At 44.5% G+C, this 21,550-nt stretch overlaps 1 protein-coding gene across 4 annotated transcripts in view; it reads left to right on the forward strand.

The window, feature by feature from the left end:
- The window catches only part of LOC126093841 (uncharacterized), a 140,148-nt gene that overhangs the window by 67,954 nt on the left and 50,644 nt on the right, over positions 1-21,550 (forward strand). For all 4 annotated transcript variants that reach the window (XM_049908752.1, XM_049908753.1, XM_049908750.1 and 1 more), the window contains one exon: positions 5,722-5,901. In XM_049908752.1, the coding sequence (XP_049764709.1) occupies positions 5,722-5,901 (180 nt within the window). The remainder of the gene's footprint in view (positions 1-5,721; positions 5,902-21,550) is intronic.

Here is a 21,550-nt window from a genome sequence, read left to right on the forward strand (position 1 = left end):
TATTAGGTTTTCTGTAGGAATGTGTCTTTGTATAATTAATTAAGTTTGGGAGGCAATTTTTTGTTGTATGATATCGGGTAAACTCCTTACGAATGGTATTCGGTATTCGTTCAAAACTTTGTTTCCTTGTATCGTTATTTTTTTTTTGTATGTGAAAGTCATCGCGTGTTTTCATTACAGTCTAAGACTTTCTTTGAAGACCTCCGGATCCGTTTCAGTGGTATTTGGGTGTTGGTTTCTCTCTACGAGAGGATCTGCAGAGGTGGAGCGTATAATGACACCTTTAAGGCCCCGAGATGCTCTTTCCGCACTGTTTCCCGTTCATGCGATGAACAGTTGACAACAACTGGGTAGGGGGGGAAAGGGGCAGTGTCGATGATAGAAGTCTGCAACTCACCGTACGACAGCTTGCCGATTATAGACGCACACATAGCCTGGGGAGCAATAGAGTAGCGGATGGCGCACGTCACAAGGTGAGTAGGCACGACTTCGATGCAGTTCCGCGCTGCGGGTGAGGGAGGCCTCGGCATGGCGGCAGTGAGTGACGTCACCGCGGAAGTACAAGGCCGGGCCGCGTGGCGGCGCGGCTGGTCTCGCGATCCACGACCTTGCCGCACCTGTTGCTCATTTCCCTCTCATTTGCATCTGTGTGCATGTTGACGACGAAGGCTCCCCGCACTGCACGAGACGGACTGCAGGCGACCGATGTGTAGGAGACACACACAAAAAAGAAAAGACGCAACGTGTGAGCGGCACACTTGACACCGATGAAGTAACAGCGCACCTCGCTACTCTGTAATTCTTGTCTGTCCATCTTGGCCGCTCCTCCGTATTCTGTGAGAGCACTCGTCGTTGGCTCAGTGTTTTGTGAGCAAAATACCTAATAACCTCCTCCCCCCCTCCTCTAGCCAACTCCCTCCGAACACAGAATGATAATCTTCCATTGCTTGTGCATGCGAGCAAGTAGTGCATAAGCGATGAGCGAGAAACTGCGTTTTTGTATTTGTTTGGTTTAAGAATGCATTGACCATTGCAAAAATAGATTCATGGAAGATGCTTTGCATCTGTTGGACAGTTTACGTGCCAAATTAAGTCTTTAATCTGAAAGTTGCTTTGAACACCTAAAGTATGTCACTAGTCGTGATTCTTGTGGAGGCAGTATGCCGTTACCTTCCTCCGTCCTAGATGAAATGTGGCCATCAAACCATAACGCAGCTTGATATTTTTCACATATGCAAATCTTTGGTGGAGGTAAAAGAAGTTATAAGTGAGCAACAAAGTATTTTAGGAGCGAGTGATGACTGAACTCCAAATGTGTAGTGTTGTGTTCATAGTTCCGCGTAGTTAGAGCATACACAACTTTCCCACTAGTGCGCGCCCCGCTAATCACAACAGCGCAGGCGCAGCGCTCGTCCGTCTCCGCACTACGAGATGGCGCTGCTATAGAGACGGACGAAATTCTGCTTCCGCTGATCCACGTATTAATTTGTAACGCAGCCAATGAGATTGCTGCTAACGTAGAACCTTTTCTCCTCGCGGATCACACTCGCGGAGTGGTACATGAACGCGCGAGGTATTATAACGAGTGTACAGACCTCCGATTAGTCAGTCTGCATCAGTCTGTACGAGTTCTACATTTGTCTGTACCAGTCTATAGTCAAGTTTCAGTCTGCACCTAATAAGATTACTATATTCCTGTACATAGCCATGAAGATAAATGTATAGACTCATTTGTCAAGTATCAGAGATATATGTGAGAATAAGATTAACGTTCCAGTACCAAAGGGACTTCAGATTGTCAATTGTAAATAGCATCCAGAACCAAGTTAAGTAATTTTTATGCTTGTTATTATTTTATTGAATTTGTGTGAAAATTAATCAAGTTCTGTTTAAAGTTGGTCACCGTAAATCTGCTACTCTAAGCCTGCAAGTGGCATTTCTATCGTCTGACCTAACGGCATAAGATAAACACGCCAAGATAAGAGCATGAGACATATTGCTGACACTCGCCTACTTCGTTAGAGCGCCAAGTCAAATAATCTGATGGTGTGTGTACTGAAGGTCTTACAGTACGCACACCACATGTAGTTTTGCACTTATCCACTTATCTACTGAGCCATTTGTAGTTTGACATTCGTATACTTTGCTACCAAACCATTTTCAGTTCGACATTTATAGACTTAGCTACCGAGCCGTTTGTAATTCGACAGTTACCAGTTTACCAGCCGACAACACACACGGCAGGTATGTCACTCAAATACGCTCCAGATGATGGTCCACTCGGTCGTTTTTCGTATGATGCGTCCATATGCAAGGCGTGGGCGCTGGCATGGCTATCGGAGTAGAAACCCAGTTGCTTGCGATTCGATCCACTTAAAACTATAGAGGATTCCTCGTGGCACATAACATCGTTTCCACCTCGATCAGACCAGTCAGTATGTCAAACGCAGCTTACCCAAATGGTCGGAGTTCAACGATTACACTGTAAGTCGGTCAGTCATTGTGAGACTGCGCGTTTTCACAAATTGGGAGAATTCAAGGACTCTTGTTTTTACATCTTGACCAGTCACAGTACATGTGCGTGGCGGAATACACATAATATCTCAATATCATTTTACCTCCTTCCATCGGCCGTTGTGGCCGAGCGATTCTAGGAGCTTCAGTCCGGAACCGCGCAACCGCTACGGTCGCAGGTTCGAATCCTGACTGGGCGATGGATATGTGTGATGTCCTTAGATTAGCTAGATTTAAGTAGTTCTAAGTTCTAGGGGACTGATCACCTCACATGTTAAGTCCCATAGTGCTCAGAGCCATTTGAACCATTTTACCTCCTTCGTAATGTGTTCAAGGATGCCGTTTAACAAGACAAACTTTCGATTCGCTTCATCATCAGCAAGAAGTTCTCTAGTTTTTAGCGTCAGAATTATTCCACAACGTATATGTGTCAGGAAGGAATGTTTCGTCTGGGAAAGTAAACTTTCTGAGTGTTAGAAGGAAACGTTTGACTGACGCTCAGCATGTTTGCTTACATATCTTGAATCTACATGTCATAACGAATCACACTAAATATTTGCAACTAAAAAATGTACAGTATATTGAATAGGACCTATACGCATTTAACCGAAGCCATACCCATTGATTACTTTCTCCACCCTAAAGGGGTAAAGAAGCAAAATTTGTACGCCAAAAAGTTTTTTAAACATTTATATTGGAAAAAAAGTATTACTCTGCGTTTATGTGAGACAACAAGATTTGCCTTATATCAGACTACTGAAAATCAGAAGAGTTTCTATACTAAAAGTAACGGAACAAGATTCCTCTGACACACACATTGGCAACAGTGATGGTGCGTATCAACCCTATTTTGACCACTTCTCGGCAGGCAGAGGCGCTGTTCAGGGGGGAAAAATGCGATGGCCACTTTACCCCACCTTACCGTGTTTCATCATGTAGTTGGGGAAGATGTTTGGAGAACGGTTTAGATGATTCAAATGGCTCTGAGCACTATGGGACTTAACTTCTAAGGTCATCAGTCCCCTAGAACTTAGAACTACTTAAACCTAACTAACCTAAGGACATCACACACATCTCTGCTCAAGGCAGGATTCGAACCTGCGACCGTAGCAGCAGCGCGGTTCCGTACTGAAGCGCCTAGAACCGCTCGGCCACAGCTGCCGGCGGTTGTGGAACGATCACGTCTGATCGGTGTAGAGATTCACCAGGAATGACACGTGGTTCGAGTTCCGGTTGGATAACTTGGGTGTTTAGGGACACGAAAGCTGCCGAAATGGCGTCCAATCCAGACTTGCAGCCAATCCACGAGCCTCCCGCAATTATTACTGCTGTGAGTACAACACAGCTGTACCCACACAACTATGTACAGACCATCTAACGCACAGATTAATGTGTATCGAGAGTACTTTGACACAGAAAGACATGAAAACACTCTGCTGACGCTGTTGACAATGCTTTCATCCGCGGCCAAACGTTTTTTGTTCCTCTCTGTGAATAAGTATCCTCATATGTCAAGAAGCATCCATTTCTGGACCCATGTTTACTGGGCTTCTTATTCTTGTTTGGATGAGTACCACCTCTCAAAATATTCGACACTTTGTGGATGTGGTTGTAGAATACAGAATGGACAAGTTGCAGCTTAGTTTGAATCTCATCGTTTTTGTGGTGCGCTAATGATGTCTGTCGTGTTGCTTTAAACGAGGGAATGATGGTAGGTAGTATGCTTAGTGTGTCAACCAGCCAGTAGACATGTAGACCTTACTAGGACTCAGAGCGGCTGCCGGCCAGGGTGTCCGAGCGGTTCTAGGCGCTACAGTCTGGAACCGCGCGACCGCTACGATCACAGGTTCGAATCCTGCCTCGGGCATGGGTATGTGTGATGTCAAATGGCTCTGAGCACGATGTGACTTAACTTCTGAGGTCATCAGCCCCCTAGAACTTAGAACTAGTTAAACCTAACTAACCTAAGGACATCACACACATCCATGCCCGAAGCAGGATTCGAACCTGCGAGTGTAGCGTTCGCGCGGTTCCAGACTGAAGCGCCTAGAACCGCACGGTAACTCGGCCGGCTGTGTGATGTCCTTAGGTTAGTTAGGTTTAAGTAGTTCTAAGTTATAGGGTATTGATGACCTCAGAAGTTAAGTCCCACAGTGCTCAGAGCCATTTTTTTCGGAGCGGCTACAGACCCGCTCGGCGCCATGGCTAGACGGTCGTTTACTTGTTATGCTTACAAGGTAACCTCCCATCGCACCCCCCCCTCCCCCACCAGATTTAGTTATAAGTTGGCATAGTGGATAGGCCTTGAAAAACTGTACACAGATCAATCGAGAAAACAGGAAGAAGTTGTGTAGAACTATGAAAAAAATAAGCAAAATATACAAACTGAGTAGTCCATGCGCAAGATACGCAACATCATGGATAATGTGAGATCAGGAGCGCCATGGTCCCGTGGTTAGCGTGAGCAGTTACGGAACGAGACGTCCTTGGTTCAAGTCCTCCCCCGAGTAAAAAATTTACTTTCTTCATTTTCGCAAGGTTATGATCTGTCCGTTCGTTCATTGACGTCTCTGTTCACTGTAATAAGTTTAGTGTCTGTGTTTTGCGACCGCACCGCAAAACCGTGCGATTAGTAGACGAAAGGACGTGCCTATCCAATGGGAACCGAAAACATTTGATGGCAAGGTCATAGGTCAACAGATTCCTCCACAGGAAAACACGTCTGATATATTCTATACGACACTGGTGACGGCATGTGCGTCACATGACAGGAATATGTGTGTTTCGATGTTTGTTTAGGTGTAGCGTCCCCATACTACACAGATCCCTCGCATCGGACGGACAGATAATTGTCTGAAAATAAAAAAGTAAAATTTTTACTCGAGGGAAGACTTGAACCAACGACCTCTCGTTCCGCAGCTGCTCAGGCTAACCACGCGACCACGGCGCTCCTCTTTTCATCTTATCCTTGATGTTGCCTATCTTGCGCTTTCAGTTTGCATATTTTGCTTATTTTTTTCATAGTTCCACACAACGTCTTCCTGTTTTCTCGATTGAGCTGTGTTCAGTTCTTCAAGGCCTATCCACTGTGCCAACTTATAACTAAATTTGACGGGGGTGCGATGGGGAGGTTCCCTGGTTCGTGTGATGCGAGCTTTGGAAGGTGTTCGCCTGTGCCCCACTAATCGGCGTGCCGGCGTTTTGCAGGAGACGGCTAACCTGGTGTACTACATGATGGGGGCGGTGGCGGCGCACAAGCTGGTGCTGGCCTTCTGCGTGGGCGTGCAGCTGATCGCGGCGGGCACGCGGCCGCGCTACATCGTCTGCTACGTGCTCACGTTCGCGCTCGTCTCGCCCATCGGCATCGGCGTCGGGCTCGCCCTGGGGGTGAGTAACAGCAGGCGCTTGTTGCACTCTGTGGCCTGGGCAACGAACATCTCGGTTTGTCCCATCTCAGGGGCCAGCGTATGGTCTACTGCAAGACGGAAGGATTGTAGCTGAAATAACGACCAGCACCTACTGATTTATTACTGCCCAGGTTGCTTTGCTCTTGATTCACACTCCACTGACTGATAAGACGTTTAGGAGCTCTAATGTCCAAATACGTCCACGTGTCTGGTCAGTTAGATGATTTCATTGTTGTGCAGAATATTCTGAGTCGTTGCCACTGGTCGTGCCATCACTTGAGATCTGATAAAAGTATCGTGTACCATAGTTTTAGAGCAGATAGTATTGATCAAAAGTTAAAAAAAAAAAACAACCTGCTGATACATCAAGAGTGATGGAAATATCATATGTTTTAAGTGCCATTCTTTTCACAAACACTATTTTCAGTGCCATTGTTTTCTTGGTACCGGTTGCAAGTCCCTAGACTTGTTCCAAGTGCCAAAACGTGGAGAAAATATTTCAAACATTCATTGTCAGATGTTGGTTAGTCTTCATGCCAGCCACTGCTTCCCTCATGAGTTCCAAATACCATGCATCAAGGTCTTCTCTATTTAGTCGGTTCACAGTTTGTGTGGTCCACAGAGTGCATGTAAGGTAATATTTGTTTTAAAATCTTTATAATGGAAAGAGATAGTTTGCATTTCAAAAATAGTAAAACTATGTGTAGAAGTCAAGAACCAAAACAACTTGTGTGTACAAAATGTTGTGCAAAAGCCGTTTCTCCCTCAACAGTACAGGGAGTTCAACATCTGATCTTCTGTTGACTACACTTTTACCGCTTACAAGATTACTGCTGTATTTCTGTACTGCACTCGTGTTACCACAAATAAAACCTTGTGCCTCCATGTTATTGCCACTTAGAACCAGTCAATTCCCTGGTATGCACCTAGAATGTTCTTAATAAATTATTTATTTTCTAATTTGACTCATTACTTATTTCAGTGATGAGATTAGCAACATAATTCTGTGATATCAGATTACCTTCTCAATTTTTTTTATGGATAAGTTACATGAAAACAAGATAGCCTACTTTGTGTTTTGGTTCTCCCTACAAATGTGACATTTGGCACTTAAAATATTTTACATTTCCACTCACCATATAGCGGAAATGCTGAGTTGCAGATAGGCACAACTAAAAACTGTCAAACAACTAAACTTTTAGCCAAAAAATCTTCATCAGAATTGGACAACATACGCACACATACAGGCTTGAGTCTGGCCTTGACAGCTAGAGACTGTGGTCAAGTGTGTGTGAGTTGCATTTGTGTGTGTGTGTGTGTGTGTGTGTGTGTGTGTGTGTGTGTGTGTGGGGGGGGGGGGGGGGGGGTCTAATTCCGATGAAGGCCTTTGTGGCCGAAAGTTTACTTGTTTGACAATCTTTTTGTTGTGTCTTCTGTGACTCAGCATCTCCACTATATGGCCAGTAGCAACTATCCTTTTCATAATATTGTCATTCTTCCATCCTGAATTTGCCATTGTTTGACATTTTCACTCCTCATATGCCTGTAAAAACAAAAAAGTTTTGAATTATTGGCCATTCGGTATTCCACCAGTTGATAGTCATCTGCCTGTGTTTTTTTTTTCCTTTTATTTCTTTATAAAATTTTATGTCAGATATAAAACACACAATTACATTAGTGTAACAGAAAACAATTTTACTGTATCACTACTTAGGTACTTTGTTAACACATTCTCACTTCAGTTTTCAGTATGGAAATTGGGAGAGTGCGTATTGTACTTATTACTCATCTTCTTTGTCTCCTTTTGGAAGGTAGTCTATAAACACACTTCCTTTGCAGCATCTGTTTATTCTTTGTGCCATCTCTTTTTGACTGGAATTGGCCTTTTTTTTCTTTTATGCTGCAAATATTTTAAAATTTGATAACTTGATGTGGCACTGCTGGTTTTCGTTCCAGGTTCTGGTCCTTGTCTAGCACACACATTGTATCTGTCACAGAACTGCAAAACAGTGCACATTTCTGTGCATAATGAGATATTCACTTTAGGAACAACCCCTATGCAACAGCTAAACCTCCTTTCTGCAGTATCCTTTCTCCCAGGAGTGTGCATCCAGCAAGGTATGCAGGAAAGATTTTGTAGATTGGAAAGCAGAGAACAGGTACTACACCAGAGCTGAAGCTGTGAAGGCTGATCATGTGTCATGGTAGGGTTGCTCAGCTGGTAGGAGGAATGGCTGCAAATCTGGTACACAGTTTTAATCTGCCACAATATTTCACGTAGTATGTGGTTGCTACATGATCTTACTCATATCTCATCCCATTACTCAAAGAATCACCATATGTGTTAGCTTCACCCTCTCTCATTCATTAATACCACCATGAGTAATGTGAGCCATAAATTTATTGTTTTTGTTAAGTCTTTCAGGGAGTTCAAATAATTTTGACTATTAGTGTGGAATTACTTTTCCAACAGTAGTACTGAATGTTTGATATAACTTGTGGAGGGGAAAAACTACAAGTGGTAGAGAACTTCAAGTACCTGGGAAGCGTGATTGAAAGTAAGGGGGGAAACGCAATGGAAATAAATGAAAGGTGCAGAAAAGCAGGGCAGTTCTACAAATGCATTAGGGGGCTTATTTGGAGCAAGGAGGTGCCACAGAAATCCAAGGGAATTATATACCGAACCTACTTTGTCCCCATATTGGCATACGGAAGTGAGACATGGGTAATGCACAAAAGCGACAAAAGTAGAATACAGGCTAGCGAAATGAAGTTCCAGAGGAGCAGGTTGGGTGTAACAAGACGAGACAGATTGCGAAATGAGTATGTGAGGGAAAGACTAAAGGAGGAACCAGTACAGGACAGGATAGAAAAATCAAGACTGCAGTGGTATGGACACATGAAGAGAATGGATGAGGGAAGAATTCCTAAGAGGATGTTTGATCTGCAACTGGAGGGGAAGAGGCCCAGAGGAAGACCAAGAGATAGATGGGTGAAGGGAGTGAAGGAATGTGTGACGAGAAGAGGAGAGAACTGGACGAAGGTGGAAGAGGGGGAATGGTGGAAAGACAGAACACGATGGAGAGGCTTGTGTTCCCGACAGACCCAGCCAGTGGCTGGAAACTGTCCAAGATGATGATGATGATGATGAGTACTGAATGTTTGAACCATGCTTACTCTCTTCCAGAAATGTCAATAGCCTTTCTTTCAGAAAGTTTCAATGTTGCAGTATATCACATTGTGCAACCTGTTTTACTGAGTTCTCACCTGAACTTTTGTACTGGTTACAATATCATTTGATATTCACCTGCGTACATTGCACTCTCTTTTTTTCTCCATTGTGTTTGCTCCACTAACAGGTAATAATATGTTTTGAGATGTCAAGTACAATTCTCTCTGAGATTTGTGGCAATAGCTGTCAGAGAGTTTTCAACTTCTATTGACAGTAGTCTCAATACCTGTCGTTCCTTTAGTTGTGCATTGTTACCGTAACAGATAAATTGACTAGTAAGTCTATATTTTTCACATAACTCTGTTATAAGTCATTTGTTGGATCACATGAAGTCTGAATGAACTTATGATTTTACTTTCATAATACTGTAATTCATCGTAGATGTTAGCAGGTGGACCTTCACATTTACAAAAATAAAAAAAGCAATAGTATTGTCGCTCAGGCTTTGAATTAAAATAAGGAATGGATACAAAAACCAAGTTTTTGCTGAGACAGGTTGCAAGCTTCAATTTCTTCTGAAATTAGTTCTTGCAAAATGGCTTAGTGAGATACAGGATTAAACAATCGAATCACAGGTGTGTCCATGTCAATAAGGTACTGCCCCTATTGCTTCAGGTCAGAACATCATCAGGAGAGAAGATCCATCTGAGGTAGTGTGTGACTGTGATGCATTCAGATCTGTACATGTTGTTGACAGTCAGTCAGTCGATGGGTGAGGCTAAAGATCTCAGCAAATGAGATCACAGCCATGTCCTGCGGACCAGACATGTAGTGCAACAGTTCTCCGATAACCGATTGTGGAACACATGTGCCCCGATGGCAGTCAAAGCCTGAAAAGTGATTCATCCTGGCCATCTGATGGTCCTGCATGTAAGGCAATACATCAGTTGGTTCAGAAGGTAAAAAAAAAAAATTATTTGCTTTTACGATTTCCGACTAGTTAAAAATCCACGTAATCGGCCAGTGATTATTATAATTGGATTGGTAATTTGGCTCCCTTTATGAGTCCATGGTAGGTAATATTAATATTCAGTTGCTTAGGTGCTCTTCTTTTGTAAGGGACTAGATGACGCAGTTCATGAGGCCTCTCTGCATGTAGGTGAAGCATCGCGGGAGAGTGTGAGGTTTATAGTTCGTTGTCAGTAAAAAGAGAATTGTAATGAAATTAACAAACAGATTCGCTAAGCGTTCTGTCTGATGTTTAGTATTTTGTGGCAGTGAGCCGTGGACATTTAAACAGAAAGAGGAAAAATTCTTGGACGGTTTTGAAATGAGGTTGTGGGGAAAAAGTTGAAAGCAAAGTCGACTTACAGAATGACTTCTACGAATAAGAGAGGAAAGGCAACTAGTGGCAAAGATGAGAATGAAGAAAACTTCTCGTCTCATACGTGTACTGCGAAGAATTTGCTTGCAGCGGAATGTCATCGAAGGAACGATAACAAGAAACAGGAGACGAAGAAGATGACTTCAACGTTGTACGAAATTGGCAGCAGAGCAAGGAAGAATACCAGGCAGTGGCAAGTGGAGGGGGTCCATTGATACATCTACATCTGTATCTACGTGATTACTCTGCTATTCACAATAAAGTGCCTGGCAGAAGGTTCAATGAACCACCTTCGTGCTGTCTCTCTACCGTTCCACTCTCGAATGCCACGCGGGAAAACCGAGCACTTAAATTTTTCCGTGCGAGCCCTGATTTCTCTTATTTTATCGTGATGATCATTTCTCCCTATGTAGGTGGGTGCTAACAGAATGTTTTCGCAATTGGAGGAGAAAACTGATGATTGAAATTTCATGAGAAGATCACGTCGCAACGAAAAACGTCTTTGTTTTAATTATTGTCACTCCAATTCACTTATAATATCTGTGACACTATGTCCCCTATTTCGCGATAGTAAAAAACGAGCTGCCCTTCTTTGTACTTTTTCGATGTCATCCGTCAGTCTCACTAAATGCGGATCTCACACCGCACAGCAGTACTCCAGAATAGGGCGGACAAGCGTAGTGTGAGCAGTCTCTTTGGTAGATCTGTTGCACCTAAGTGTGCTGCCAATGAATCGCAGTCTTTGGTTTGCTCTACCCACAGTATTATCTATGTGATCGTTCCAATTTAGCGTATTTGTAATTGTAATCCCTAAGTATTTAGTTGAATTTACAGCCCTCAGATTTGTGTGACTTATCGCGTTATCGAAATTTAGCTGATTTCTTTTTGTACTAATGTGAATAACTTCGCACTTTTTTTAAATTCAGGGTTATAAGATACGTACACCGAAAAAGAAGATCTGCTGCACCAGTTAACACGCATTGTCTCAAGGAGACGCTAAGCTTTTTGCCAAATAATAACTGATTTACGACCCTGCTGAATCTGCTGCTCATAGTTACGTGGTACAGTGTATTGTTTGTTCAACGACATATGCTACTGGCACTCTTTGGATTCGTTGACCTTCAAACATCGAGTGTACAGAAGAGCAGAGCGTTGTGGACGAGTGACGCTGGCGGATCGTGCAACAGGCCGCAGTTCCCTGTTTTTAAGATTGAGTTGTTGGCGCCAACGCCGTGGTGCTCCCGCCTATTGTTCCTCGGAGCGGGCAGCGCCTGCCGCGGTGACAGGGCGTTCCCAGTACGCGCCAGGCCGGGAACTCGTGGTCGCCTTTCTCCCGTTCCGGCGTCCGCCGGCTGCAGCTGCGCTGACTCGGCAACCCTGAGACTACCGTTGTGTTTACAAAAGAGCCAGCTGGCTGTTGAGCAAAGTGGTGCAAGCCGCGGCTACTTAGCGCTCGTACTGGGGCGCCCTGCCCGTGCCCAGGATCCGCCGACTCAAATAGCAGGCACTGTACGAGTAAAGCCACTTCAACGCGAGCAACTGTAGACTGCTTGTGGCAAGGTCGTCTACCGCAGCGCCCCTGGCGTTTCATTTCTGTGCCGAGTCTCGCACGATACGAGTGGTCGATTTCGTTCACACGCCAGCGACAAAACTGCGTGTGTTGTGAGACCTTTCTGCTGTATTGTTCGTCACCAGAAAGGCGAAAGTGAGGTTGTGGGGGACGTAAGGTGCCTCTTACGTGAGGAAGACATTTTTACCAGTTTTAATAAATTATTGTCTCTTATTGATGTATTGACGATAGTTAGGCCGGTATTACACTATCAAATTTCTTTGTCAAAGATTTGATCGAAGATGTGATCAAATATATTTGATAAAGATCTTTGACGTAGCGCTAGAAGGGGTATTACACTGTCATCATATTTTTCGTCAAAGTTCAAGATGGCTGACAACAACAACAACTTGTTATTAACCGCAGCAGTTGCATGTACCACAATTGAACTGTGTGAATATGCGGAAGAGAAGCGAGGGAAAAAAAGGAAACAAACCTGGGTGAAGCCGTGGGTTTTACGACGACACGATAAAAGCATTGAACAAAACTTGTTACGTGAGGTTGTAGTGGAGGACGTCAAGTCGTACATCAATTACTTAACAATGGATGAGCATACGTTTCTGTATGTGCTCAATGAAGTGTATCCTCATATCACAAAGCACAATATTCACTTAAGAACTGCTACATCTGCAGAAGACAGGCTCACTGTAACTCTCCGATTCCTTGCTACAGGAGAGGGTTAGGTTAGGTTAGGTCAGGTCTCCAACCTTCGTAATCTATTTTTGTATTCAGCGTGCCTCACGTTGTAAAGCGCCTCATCGGCTTCATACATCTCTATTAATTTTGTAGTTGTCGGCACACACCAATTGTATTTACCCGCAATGTTTATAAAAACACTACAGACGACAGAATGCAGCGATGCTAGCGCTCCATGTGGTAACATGTCACATTGCAGTGAACAGAAGACAAGTGACTTCTTTGATCAAATCTACAGCGAGGCCCTAGATTTGATCAAATATTGGACGACATTTGACAAAGTTCCTTATTACACCATCAAATATCTTTGACAAAGATACTGGACAAAGATACTTGACAAAGAAATTTGATAGTGTAATACCGGCCTTAGGAACTGCTGTAGTCCGTAGCCGGCCATGAGTCGGAGAGCATTTCCCACGTTGGCTGGCAAGGTGACAAATCGACCATATGTCGCGCGTAGTGGGGTGGGGCTCGGCGCTGGACCATAGCAACAAGCGTCAGCCTGGGAAATATACATGACGGGAAGTACCGCCATCTTGGCGCCAAAGTCACCGATTTTGTTTATTTATATTTAATAATTAAAGTCATTTATGACAACATGAATACTAGGAGGAGCCTCTGGATGTTTAAAACAATTTATCATAATTTTGCCTCGTTATAATTCACACCCGTTCATTAACAATTGCATATCTTAGTAAGTACGAACTTGATCGGAAATCCACGAACTGTGACGAAACCAGTAAGAGATACGGACTGCGCGCCAAAGTCGGCAGTCGGCGTTAAGAGCTCTTCCTGTCTTGTTCGATGGTAACCATGCTCTTGGTTACGAGTAATTTGTGACATGAGTGTTACATTATTCATCTAATAGGAATAAAAGTGATATTACCGCATTCTGAATGTTAATTTCGAGTAAATAGATACCCCAAAGTTGATCGACAGCAATTTCAGATAATTAGCTTCCATCGACAGCTACATCCAATGCGCCAATGAAGAATCTGCACGGGACGACATTTACGAGAGCTGCACCGCGCACAAGTAGGAGGAAATCCGACGACACGACCCACCAAGGCGGATCAAGGAAAGTCTGACAATCGCAAATTCCGGGTGGAAATGCTGACCAGTTATACTGTACGTCACATATACCACCCTCTACGGACTCGCGGGTAAGCTGAATAATAACAGTATCAGTTTAGAAGCTGGTGAATCTTGCAGGGACCATATAGTTTTACGCAAAAACTCGAAATAGAGTAGAAGAATGTAGAAAGAGGCAATGTTAAAGACCACAGCATAAACTCAAAGTGATATTTTTGGCAAAGGTCGTATGGTAAACTGAAAACAGAAACAGTAGGAAAAGCACCCATACTTTTCAAAGCATGTACATTTATTTTCTCGAGAAAAGATATACTTACAAACACAGCAAGCAAGTACGAGGGCTGCCCAGAAAGTAGTGCACCGCATTTCTTTTGGTGACCGAAAACAATGCTACGAATGCGAAACGTTACGTATGTACGTATTATTTGAAGTCTACTGAGAGAGCGCGCCAAGTTTCCGTCACCTTCGACAGATAGCGTAGCTACAAGACAGTTTCAAAATGGCGTCTGTAGGTGATGTACATTACAAGCGATGTGCCGTCATTGAATTTCTCACTGCAGAGAGAGAAACTGTGGAGAATATACACAAACGCTTGTGCAAAGCCTATGGAGCAGTCGACAGAAGTACAGTTAGTCGGTGGGCACGGAGGGCGAGGTCAATAGAAGGCGGTTCGGAGGAACTCAACGTTTTGCAGCGGTCGGGAGACCATCCACGGCTGTCACACCTGACACACCTTAACTAGCCCCCTCGGACTTCCACTTGTTTGGGCCATTAACTGATGCCATTCGTGAAAGACGTTTTTAGAACTATCAGGAGGTGATTCACACAGTAAAGCACTGGCTCCACCGCCAGGACAACCATTGGTACCGACAGGGCATACACGCCCTTGTTTCGCGCTGGAGGAAGGCCGTAGAAAGGGATGGAGATTATGTGGAAAAATAGGGTGTGTAAATAAAACACCATTCTTTCGTGTGTGTAATTCTCATCATGTTCAATAAAGAATTGTGGAAGAAAAAATTGCGGTGCATTACTTTCTGGACAACTCTCGTATTTAGAAGACAATAAACAGCGTGTTTCTACTTTATCTTTTCTATCTTGTTTCGTTTCTAATTGCTAAAGAACATCGAATACTATATTGTCCTCGTAAAATAGGTGGAGTTTTTCACCGGTGAAACAATTTAAATTAAAAACCGTTTATCTACTTATGTTCTTGTTTAGGATTCTGCAGGCTTTTCTTTGTCCAGATACTGTAAATCGAAAATACCTTTCTGCTTTCAGGTATTTTGTCTCTTGTGGGAGAGCATTGACAGGGAAAATACGTTTCTCCCGTGCGACATCTGCAATGTGTCACGAAAACAAAACGTGCAGCAACATAAAGAAGAAACAAAAGCACATAATACAATATTATAATAGAAGTGAGGTGGCGGAGAATGGGTTAACTTGCGATATTAGGAACCTAAATTGGAACGATCACATAGATAATATTGTGGGTAGAGCAAACCAAAGACTGCGATTCATTGGCAGGACACTTAGAAGGTGCAACAGGTCTACTAAAGAGACTGCTTACACCACGCTTGTCCGCCCTGTTCTGGAGTATTGCTGTGCGATGTGGGATCCGCATCAGGTGGGACAGACGGACGACATCGAAAAAGTACAAAGAAGGGCAGCTCGTTTTGTATTATCGCGAAATAGGGGAGATAGTGTCACAGACAAGATACGTAAATTGGAGTGGCAATCATTGAAACAAAGGCGTTTTTCGTTGCGACGTGATCTTCTCATGAAATTTCAATCACCCAGTTTTCTCCTCCGATTGCCAAAATATTCTGTTGGCACCCACCTACATAGGGAGAAACGATCATCACGATAAAATAAGAGAAATCAGGGCTCGCAAAGAAAAATTTAAGTGCTCGTTTTTCCCGCGTGCCGTCCGAGAGTGGAATGGTAGAGAGACAGGTTGAAGGTGGTTCATTGAACCCTTTGCCAGGCACTTTATTGTGAATAGTAGAGTAATCACGTAGATGTAGATATTCGCGGATGCGTAAAGCTGCTGGACGTAAAGCATGTCGAAATCCAGATTAGTTTTTTTTTATTCGTATCAGATGGATAACGACGATGTCTACTTAATTTATGTACAGTTTCATGTTTTGATACTTCTATTCTTCGGGAAAGGTCATTAACTTTAGAGGCTGTGCCTTGTCAGTGCTACCATCCTTCTCTATTTTATGCTGCTCTCTTAATTTGTTGGTCGTTTTCACTTCTTGTTGCCTCCGATTTTATTTTATGCGTACAATTCCTTGCGTTATGACCCACTTTTTCCTTCGGACATATTCGTTACATTACTTTTATGATTCACTAAAAAACAAAAGGTTTTGCGTTCCGCTTCGGTATTGGTCAAGATGTTCCTTTTCTGCCACATTCCTCTACTTGATTTATTATCTGTTGAGCTGGTCATCGTTCTGAAATAAAACTGGGGCAAGGGCTTCTGCGGAGGCAGGGCCCTTTCTGAACTTGACGCGCGGTCTTTATCAGCGGTGTTACGGTCACAAGATACTTATCTCTGACGCCATATATATAAATTCACAATGTGGGGAGATACTATATCTAAATGTAACACTTCAGATGGGCAGTAGAGAACTGCAAATCACAGCGACTGAACAGAAATCTGGACATTTAACTGGCGGATTTTGGCGCTATCTTAAAAGATATAAGAGCTGATTCTGTCTTGATAACACCATTGTCAGAAGTTCGCGATCGTCGTTTTCTCTCGCATAAGAGACTTTAAAATATGACACAGTGCAGAAGAATATTGTGTAACTAGTTTATGACCTTGTGCTGCCTCGTTGCTTCGCGCCGAAGCGCCCTGTGGATCTTACCTCGTTAGTCATACCTTACTAGTGTATTCCGTAAGTCATATACATGTCACCGAGTGAGGTGGCGCAGCGGGATGGCACTGGACTCTCTCTCTCTCGCTCTCTTTTTTTTTTTTTTGGGGGGGGGGGAGAGGCAGTTCACGACCCCGTCACAGTATGTAGATACAGCTTTCTCTGTCATTTCCCTAAATTACTTAAGACAAATGTCGGACTGGTTCCTTTCAGAAGGCACAGACGCCGCCCTCCCCATCCTTCCGCAATCCGGGCTTTTGATGCGCCTCTAACGACCTCGTCGTCGACGTTATGCCGTAATCTTCCTTCCTTACTTCATATACATACGAGTTTTGTCTGGAATTGCTCAATGTAGACAAGTGTAATGTGCTGCGAATACATAGAAAGAAAGATCCTCTATCATTTACCTACAATATAGCAGGTCAGCAACTGGAAGCAGTTAATTCCATAAATTATCTGGGAGTATGCATTAGGAGTGATTTAAAATGGAATGACTATATAAAAATAATCGTCGGTAAAGCAGATGCCAGACTGAGATTCATTGGAAGAATCCTAAGGAAGTGCAGTCCGAAAACAAGGGAAGTAGGTTACAGTACACTTGTTCGCCCACTGCTTGAATACTGCTCACAGGTGTGGGATCCGTACCAGATAAGGTTGATACAAGAGATAGAGAAGATCCAACGGAGAGTAGCGCGCTTCGTTACAGGATGATTTAGTAATCGCGAAAGCGTTACGGAGATGATAGATAAACTCCAGTGGAAGACTCAGCAATAGAGACGCTCAGTAGCTCGGTACGGGCTTTTGTTGAAGTTTCGAGAACATACCTTCACCGAGGAGTGAAGCAGTATATTGCTCCGTCCTACGTATATCTCGCGAAGAGACCATGAGGATAAAATCATAGAGATTAGAGCCCACACAGAGGCATACCGACAATCTTTCTTTCCCCGAACAATACGAGACTGGAATAGAAGGAAGAACTGATAGAGGTACTCAAGGGGCCTTATGCCACAAAGCCTCAGGTGGCTTGTAGAGTATGGATGTAGATGTAGATGTAGACGTTCCAGAGCTATCTTGGAAAACACACACACACATATATACAGGGGTTGGACAGAAATATGGAAACAGTATGAGAAATGTACGCTTGAAAATAAATTCAGGTGCCAGCCGAGCCTGCAGGCTGCGCTGTCATATTTGACTACGAACGGCCCCTGTGGAAAGTCGTCAAGCCGGCCGGTGTGGCCGTGCGGTTCTAGGCACTACAGTCTGGAACCGGGCGACCGCTACGGTCGCAGGTTCGAATCCTGCCTCGGGTATGGATGTGTGTGATGTCCTTGGGTTAAGTTAGGTTTAAGTAGTTCTAAGTTCTAGGGGACTGATGACCTCAGCAGTTAAGTCCCATAGTACTCAGAGCCATTTGAACCATTTTTTTGAACCAAAGTCGTCAATACGATGTATGTGTCACTCGTGGTCTGAACAGTGTTCTGTGTGGTTGTGAGTCCGTTATGTCGGAGCTAAGGGTATTCGATCGCGGGCAAATTGTTGGCGCCCTTAACCAAAGGAGCCTCAGAGTCACCTGAGATTTATAGCTCATATAAGGAAAGCGTAAAAACATCATCCGCTAAGTCAGAAGGCAGGCGAAAGTGTGTGTGAGTGATCATGACAGACTGTTACTGAACAGCACTGTGACGCAAAATAAGAGGACAGCAGCTGCAAAAACCGCTGCATATCTGAATGTCACACTCGCGCACCGAGCGAGGTGGCGCAGTGGCTAGCACACTGGACTCGCATTCGGGAGGACGACGGTTCAATCCCGCGTCCGGCAATCCTGATTTAGGTTTTCCGTGATTTTCCTAAATCGCTCCAGGCAAATGCCGGGATAGTTCCTTTGAAAGGGCACGGCCGACTTTTCTCCCGTCCTTCCCTAATCCGATGAGACCGGTGACCTCGCTTTCTGGTCTCCTTCCCCAAACAACCCAACCCAACCCCAACACTCGCGCAGCCTGTAAGCACGAAACCAACATCAGCAGGGAATTATAGGGCGAGCTGTGATTGCAAAACACTCAACAGTGATGCAAATGACTGTAATAGCAAGACATGCTGTCGAAGCCATAAAACCTGGTGCGATGGAGGAAAGTCATTTGATCGGATGAGTCTTGTTCCATACTATTCCCAATTTATGGCCGAGTTTACGCCCCTAGAGCGAAACATGCCGGCGGTTCGGGGTTTATTGGTGCAGCCACATCGTCGTATTCCATGGCCGTATGGTTACTATGTAAGGTCTCACCACAGACAATAATTATGGACCGTTTTCATGATCAGGTCCATCGCACGGTAGAAATGTTTGTTCCTCAAAAGTGATGTTATGTTGCGAGACGACAGAGCCTGCCTTCACTCAGCTCTCATCGTTTTGTGATCAGGAGGATGGATTATGGCATCTCCCCTGGCTGCCAGAGTCACCAGATATCAGTATTATCGAGCCTTTGAGGTCTACTTTGGAGAGAAAGGCCCTTGATCGCTATGAATCTCCATCGTCGTTACCTAAAATAGCCACTATTGTGCTGTAAGAATGGTATAAGATTCCCTAGAAAACCATACAGGCCTCGTGTTTGTCCATCCGTAGACGATAGGACGCTGTTTTGAACGCTAAGGGTCTCCTCAGCATATTACCCATGGTTATGTGGTGTGTTTTTGGTTCAAAATGGTTGAAATGGCTCTGAGCACTATGGGACTTAACTTCTGAGGTCATCAGTCCCCTAGAACTTAGAACTACTTAAACGTAACTAACCTAAGGACATCACACACACCCATGCCCGAGGCATGAGTCGAACCTGCGACCCTAGCGGTCGCGCGGTTCCAGACTGTAGCGCCTAGAACCGCTCGGCCACCCCGGCCGGCGTGTTTTTGGTGTTTCCGTCTTTTTGTCTACTCCCTGTAGATATCGTAACAGGAAAGGTATTTGTGAAAAATGATGATATGGAGTATAAATCTAAATCTTCCGAAGTCTTTTCTGAAGATAGTTGTCTGTGGTGTAGCCTTGTATGGATATGGAATATGGGCGATAAACAGTACAGACAAGAGGAGAACTGGAGCTTTTGAAATGTGGTTAAGGTTAGCGGCGTAGATCGGATAACTAATGTCAGGGTGCTGAATCGAACTGGGGAGAAAAGGAATTCGTGGCAAAACATGATTAAATAAGGTATCGGTTGATAGGACATATCAAGACGGATTACGGAATCGTCACTTTGGTACTGGAGGGAGGTGTGATTTGGGGAGGAGGGGCGGAGGGGGGGAAATATGAGAGATGAGACCAAGACGCGGGTACAACAGCAAGTTGAAATGGACGTAGGTCGTAGTAGTTACCCAGGGTTGAAGCGCCTTGCACATGTTGGTTGGTTGGTTGGTTTGGGGAAGGAGACCAGACAGCGTGGTCATCGGTCTCATCAGATTAGGGAAGGATGGGGAAGGAAGTCGGCCGTGCCCTTTCAGAGGAACCATCCCGGCATTTGCCTGGAGTGATTTAGGGAAATCACGGAAAACCTAAATCAGGATGGCCGGACGCGGGATTGAACCGTCGTCCTTCCGAATGCGAGTCCAGTGTCTAACCACTGCGCCACCTCGCTCGGTGCCTTGCACATGCTAGACAAGCATGGAGAGCTGAATCAAACCAGTCTTTGCTATGAAGAACCACAACAACAACATACAAGCGACGCTATTATTCAAGTCGTTATAATTTAAAAACCCAGATCAGGCCCAGGATCCACGGTATCGAACAAACCAGTGCATAATGAGGTCATTGTATGCTTATCTGAGGGGAATGTCGTTAGCATGTCGACTACCCGTCCGTTTATGACGGATTTTTCAAGCTAGAGCCGCTATTTCACCTTCGTGAAACTCCTCAGTTATCGTCAAAAGGCTGACTAATCATGCTGTAGTTTTTCGAAAATGCAGAAAGCTTGGAAACTGGTGGCAGTGAGACCCGCTGAGGTGGGATTCGGGGATTCGGAGCCTCTTTGATATGCGTGAAGGATTCGAGAACCAACCTCCAAATCTCCTGCCCGCCCCCTACCTCCTTCCTTGTGCTCACCATTTGATGGCAGTCGGGTATAGAATGAGCTAAGCCCTAACCCGCTCCTCTGGGTTAGTTCGGGTCCGTCGGTGCCACGGCTGGCTATGCGAGTGCAATCGCTGAGTAAGCACGCTGGCGCTTCATACCAGCCTTTACGGTCGACGCCCCCCATTTCCTTTGCTTACCCGTCCGTTTTACAGCCGCCGGCGCTCCCGTTGCGACACGAACGCTGGTTTATGGGCGCGGCCCTCACTACGCGCCATCTATCAATGCCAGCTGTATTTGGTACTTTCTGGGAGCAGGGAACTCTAGTGGGTGGTTTTCTCTTATTCGTTCGGAATTTCGGCACTGTTCCAACTAATACGGATAATATTTGTGAGTCTATCTATGCGGGAGTCCCTCTCGTTGTTCATTACATGAAAAGCGCTACGGAAATTCCAGCCTTTCACAGATAAACATTCTCTTGAAGTCCGCCGGCCGGGGTGGCCGTGCGGTTCTAGGCGCTACAGTCTGGAACCGAGCGACCGCTACGGTCGCAGGTTCGAATCCTGCGTCGGGCATGGATGTGTGTGATGTGCTTAGGTTAGTTAGGTTTAATTAGTTCTAAGTTATAGGCGAGTGATGACCTCAGAAGTAAGTCGCATAGTTCTCAGAGCCATTTGAACCATCTCGAAGTCCTGGTTCCACACATTTAATGCGAATAATCGTCAGGATGAGACATAATCATA

The sequence above is a fragment of the Schistocerca cancellata genome, chromosome 1, assembly GCF_023864275.1.
Source record: "Schistocerca cancellata isolate TAMUIC-IGC-003103 chromosome 1, iqSchCanc2.1, whole genome shotgun sequence".
In the NCBI taxonomy this organism is placed as follows: Eukaryota; Metazoa; Arthropoda; class Insecta; order Orthoptera; family Acrididae; genus Schistocerca; species Schistocerca cancellata.